This window comes from Balaenoptera borealis, assembly GCF_965194805.1.
Source record: "Balaenoptera borealis genome assembly, chromosome: 6".
Classification (NCBI taxonomy): domain Eukaryota; kingdom Metazoa; phylum Chordata; class Mammalia; order Artiodactyla; family Balaenopteridae; genus Balaenoptera; species Balaenoptera borealis.
This window is the reverse complement of record NC_138863.1, coordinates 14390672-14396671: the sequence shown is the minus strand read 5'-3', so window position 1 is coordinate 14396671 and position 6000 is coordinate 14390672. Positions and strand designations below refer to the sequence as shown.

The 6000-nt window shown below is 36.6% G+C and overlaps 1 protein-coding gene across 2 annotated transcripts in view; it reads right to left on the bottom strand.

The window, feature by feature from the left end:
* Window positions 1-1136: 1136 nt before the first annotated feature.
* Window positions 1137-6000, bottom strand: part of SCG2 (secretogranin II) — a 92436-nt gene continuing 87572 nt past the window's right edge. For both annotated transcript variants that reach the window (XM_082395849.1, XM_082395848.1), the window contains one exon: window positions 1137-3424. In XM_082395849.1, coding sequence (XP_082251975.1) covers window positions 1560-3410 — 1851 coding nt within the window. In that variant the 5' untranslated portion in view covers window positions 3411-3424 and the 3' untranslated portion in view covers window positions 1137-1559. The remainder of the gene's footprint in view (window positions 3425-6000) is intronic.

Genomic DNA, 6000 nt, shown 5'->3' with positions numbered 1-6000 from the left:
CAGGATTGTCTCTCCTCTCCACCGCTGACACACGCACACACACACACAAACACAAGTGCCCTCCCTTGGAAATGACCCATACTGAGACTACATAAGCCTCCCACCACCCCACATCCAATGTCCCATCCCTCAGCTGAAACGGCCCTGTAGTGAGAGGCAGTGTAGTGAGAGGCAGTGTAGTGAAGTGGTTAAGAACACAGGCTTTGGCAATTTATAATACTGGGTGACTTGGGGGAAGTTATTTAAACTTTCTGAGTTTTGCTTTTTATGATGTAAAAGGGTGATAATAAGTGGCGCTTGACAGTGATACAGTACAGATTTAATGAGATAAAGTGTTTAGTATTGTGCCTGGGGCAAAATAAATATTCAGTAAATAGTAACTGTGATTTATTTCCTTGGTTTTTTATGACCACTGTTGCTTTGTTGCTCTGTATATTTTCTCGCTGCTGTTGTTGTTGATTCCCTGTTGATATATCGGGATGCTGATAGCATCTACCCCTGAAGTGACGCACATCATAACAATTATGTACTGCTTAGCCCACTCAGGATTCTCTCTAACACGTGGACAAGAGAGAGGGCAGCTGAGGTATTCCCACTGTACCTAAGCCATTCACTTACCTGACAGTCAGTTTGGGGATCCTTTGGCCCCTCTCAAACCATATAAAAGAGTAGCAGCCTTGTGTTCTAGGGACCAGGGTGACCTGAGAATAGGTAGATTGCTTCCAAGTCTGTAATTGTTTCTGACTGTCCTATACACATCTCTTCTTTTTCAGTGCTGGTTATGGAAGACTTAAATGTTTGCATTTATATAAATCAAGGGTAAAAGGTATAAATATGATACCAAAAGTCTTATTCCATAATCATAAATATGAGAAAAACTATAGGCAAGCATTAGGTAGTGGGATGCTAGAGGATGTTGCATTCTACAAATGTGTAGTATGGTCGTATGTTTAAATTCCTTATTTCTTACCTGGATAGACTGTGGAAGGTGATGATTTTCTCTTTTAGCTCCATACTGCTTGCTCCATAGTCACCGTCTCTGGTTTTCCAGAATGAATAACCCACAGTTGTCCAGAAATAACATTTATTAAACAACAACAAAACACACAATAGAAAAGGCCTTTTAAATAAAACTATATATTTATAATGCTTTATTTTTTTTTTGCTCCAATACTCCACAAAACACTACAGACAGTAACAAAATAATTCAATAAGTATTAAAAACTTTCAAGAGAATTATAGGACACTCTTTGTCATATGTGAGCATCAACAATGCCACAGTCATTAGATACACTATTAAACACTATCATAGATATCTTTCTTGAATAAGGGATATGATTAATATTTTTATTCAGAAGTCATAACATTTACATATATCCACACACAAGAGAACAGCTCAGAGTTAGTGAAGTAGACACCCCAGTGAAATGGAATCATCTGCCTGTACATCATTTAAAGGTGTAACAGTGTTAACAAGATAGAAGTCAACACACTAAAGAGAAATGTTGGTGTTTGCTTGGGGTGGGAGGGGTGAAAGTAGGGCAATTAATGAAAGCTGCTTACATATTTTCCATTGCTCTCTTAGCAATATGCTCCCTTCCCTTTTCTGCCTTTTCTTGGTTGAGGTATTCCAGCACTTTCATTAACAGATCTTCATCCAAGTACTGTCTGTTGGGGGTATCGTCACTCTTCGGGGACCCCACAGGGAGCCTTTTGCTTACCGAGGCCAGTTTGTCAGTCTCCTGAGAGCTGTGTTTATTCAAACGCTCTTTGAGGGCCTGTTCGATTTGGTTCTCTTCCTGTAGATCATCTTCAGATGAGCCTTGACTGGGAACTCGCTTCACTTGGTTTGAATTCATGATCTCAGGGTATTTAACTAGCATCTTGGCCAAGTACTCTCCTAATTCTTGATCCTTGTCATTCAGGTTTTCATATGCCATTTGTCTGTTTTCAACATCTGGCATCCAGACAGCTTTGGGAAGTTGGTTTGCTTTAGACCTTCCAGGACCATAGGGGAGTCTTGACAGAACCTTCTCTCGGTTATACTGATTGGGAAAATATGGAGGCTTTTGATTTGCTGCATTTTCCATCCCTAAAAGATTTAAAATGTCCTCAACACTCAGCCCATCTGGTAGAGCCTCTGCCACAGCACGACCAGGTGTTTTGGGGTAGCCATTCTTGGAGAGCATCTTATTTTGGAACAGATCTGGATGGTCTAAGTCAACCTCTGAGATGTCTTCAGGGTCAAAGGGAATTTCAAGCTCCTGCTCTGGTTCCACTGATACATTTGGCTTCTCTCCAGTTTTGAGCATGTCAATTAAGTCTTCAGGGGGTATTTGTAAATTCCTTGAGATTTCAATCAGCTGATAAATAGATTGAGAATCAAGTGGTTTCTCAAAAAGCCTGGTTGCTCTTTCCCCGTTTTGCCCATTCTGTGACCTCCCACTTCCCGCAGCATTCACTAACCTTTTCAGATAGGCAATTACTTTGGAGACATCATCTGAGAGTTGGTCTTTACTCTCTTTCTGGAAATCTTCATCCTGGAGGCCCAGCTGCCCTGAACGCTTCATTTCATCATTGGTTTGTTCATTTTTTTCTATATTCTCTTTGCTGTCTCTTACCTCTTCCTGGGTTTGACTCTCTATTTTTTCCTCTACTGGGTTCCAATCTTCTCCCCCAACCACGTCTTCATAGGCAATGTTATTAGCCTTGTAGATATCATCTTCATCATCTGTGTAAAGTTTTTGCTCCTCATCAACCCTCTCACGCTTCTGGTTGTTTGGTCCCGTCAGTTTCCCCAGCTCTTGGAAGACAGATTCCAATGTAGCAAGGCTTTGAGGAGTATATTGTTCCTCTACTATTTCATTTGTGCGTTTAAAGGGGTTGTCCCTGGAATTCTCTTCATATATAGGAGGGAATCTCATGTGCTTGAGCTTTCTCTCCGGCCACTGTTGAGTCTCATAATCATCAGGCATGTCCATTGGGAAGTTCTTTTCTGAATTCAAGGTATAGGGCTTGATTTCTTTTGGTGCAGACTGGGGCTCATTTTCAGCCTGTCTCAAAGCTTCAAGTATTATCTTCATCCATTCATCTTCACTCAGGGAATCCCTTGAACTTTCTGGCAAGTCACCATTTTCTTTTTGCTGAAGGGGAACAGAGACACCTTGGTAGGGATTGTAGTCTAGGCTGCTTTCTTCTTTGTGAGCTTGTTGTCGGAGCTTTTCTATGTACTCCAAAGCCCTGATCATTTCAGGACTGGGAAACCTTTGGACGTTTTCCAATTTGATATCTGGTTCCTTCTGACGCAGCTGGTTTCTCTGAAATGAAGCTGCTTCGGCCTCAGAGAGGAGGAAAATTAAAGGGATGAGAGAGAGGGCTGCTCCAAGCCAGTGAGTCTTAGCTTCTGCCATGTTTGAAAGATTTCCTTAAAGCACAGAAAACATGAGTTAACACAAATGAAACAGACTAATAGACGCTATAGCAAAAGAGGTTATTGACCATTGAGGGGGAAAAGAAACCGTAGTAGAGATTATTCCACATTAATTTAGGATGACTCTTTTTAAAATCTATAAATATTTCCTACACAATCCTCACAGGCTAACCACAGGAATCTTTAGCAAAATTGTTACCCAGTTGCATCAAATTTGTATGGCATTCTCTTGGTCAAAATAATAGCAAAAACACTGATAGGAAGTTTCTCAAATTTTATTTTTAATTTATAAAACATGTTGTTTGTTTTGTAGTATGCATTGTTTCTGTTAAATAAATACTTTCCAAGATGAGTTTTAGTTATCTTGTACAGCATTCCTTCTGAAATCACTGGCAAAAAAATTAGCTGGCTTAATTTAAAACAGGCATGTACACACACACACACACACACACACACACAGAGTTATCTCCTTATCGAAAACCATGTGATTTAGTTCCTGAATTGTCCACCTAATTTGTTGTAGAAACACAGCAGCAGTGACATTACTATATATGATGAAGTGATATACCATGTTAATGTTAATCATACTGAATTATCTTGTAGATGAGTCCCATTCACATACATTTTCAGAAATAACTTGTTCTCACTCTGCCACTAAATCATACTATTAATTTTGGAAGGTCTATACCTTAATGACCTCCAGAATATGGGTCTTCTCAAGTCCCAGCTATAGGTAAACCTAATGAAGTTTTTCTTTAAATATCCCCAAAGCAGTATTTCTTTACCCATTGAATTCCAAAATATTTAATTTAGAAGTCTGGCATTTTATAATCACTCATCTTGATTGAAATGTAATAACACACAGGGTACCGTCAGGATACACAAGCACAATAGCTAGAGTTATAAAAAATAATAAATCCATGATATCCAGTGAAGTTTATTTCAATGTAAATGTACTAAAATATAAACTGTTTTAAAATATCTGCGCTCCATATTTCTTCTAATAATTTTATTGTGACTGTCTTGTAAAATGCAATCATGGTTATATTTTTCCTCAGCCCTCAAGAGTGTATAGTAAATAATAACAGATGCTACAGAAAGAACATAAGCTTTCTTAACCAGTCTATTTCTGAACTTGTGAGTGTTCAGATTCAGCTTGACTTATGTCTGTGTCTATTTGGGTGTGGACCTATGAAATCTTAAATGACTCATACTGTTAGAAAATCTTAAAATAACCACTATGTAACTCCCAATTTAGATAAATACAGACAATGTGTTGAATTCTTCCTACTTAAAATTTTTCATTCATTTTTTTTTTCTCCAAGGCCTGATAGTCTCACATATGAATTAGCAAAAGGATTAGTTTTTACATGTTTTACATTTGGCATTGATAACATTTAAACCTAATTTAATACTTGCAATTTTTGTTACAAATAAAGTAAAGTAAAGGAATTATATAAGTTTGTTCATGATATCTTACCTGAATTATGGTTTTGTGATATATAAGCTAAGTTATGTAGGTACAATTATCTATTAGCTTAGACATCAATTGTAGAAAATATCATTGTTCACTAGATTATATTGGTATTTAAGTAATGTCCTCGGTTTTTAGAACCTAAAAAAAAGTTGTACTTACAGAAATTTCTTTAGCACAGATTTATTTATTAAAATGATTATTAAAATTAGTTAGTAAAATATACATTTATTTAAAAGATCCCCATTAACTTGACTACTTAATTTACTGAAAGGAAAATCTTTAAAAGCATGTCAGAGGAAATTTCTAAAATATTTGCTATGAATCAATGTTTACTAAAGGAAATTATATTCATAAATTCTTAGGTTTAAGTAAAAGCACATTATGCATTTTCTTTATACTATTTCAGGATTAATTTAGATTTGGAAATCAATTTTCAACATTGGTATTTAGACTAGTAGTTTTAAGAATCTTAGTAAACTTATTTTCTTTGAGACCATTATCCTGAAATATTTTTAACAGATGGGTTATGTGCTGGTCTTTAAAATCATTATCTTGTAGGTGGGCTTCGCTGTGGAGTTGGGGCAAAATATCCAATGCAGTTATTTAAACCACAGCCTAACAAGAGCTACTGTTTGGTCATATATTCAGATTCAGTTTGGATGACACAGTTATTGCCTTTGAGTAAGACTCAAGGGATTTCTTTCCCAGGTAGCAGCTCATCTAAGTAGTGAAGGTGGTTTCAACAGCTCTAATATTCTATATAGAGTTTGAACTAAAGCCTTGTAAGTTAAAATGTCTTTTCTATTGAAATTAGACTAGAGCATTAACAAATGCAGCTAGATATATCAAATTTGAGCAATTCAACTAGTTAGGATACAGAAAAAAGAAACACTTGTCCCATTCAAAATATTTAGCAAAATATTGTACAATCTCTTTCAACCAAAGCATCATAATAATAGTTTGTACAGTTATGAATGTTTTCCTCATGCATTCCAAATTATGATCTCTCTGTAATCCATGGTCATATCCAACCTATAACCCAAGATAATATTTCACCGTGAATAAATAAGGAAGCTCATTCTAATCTTACCTT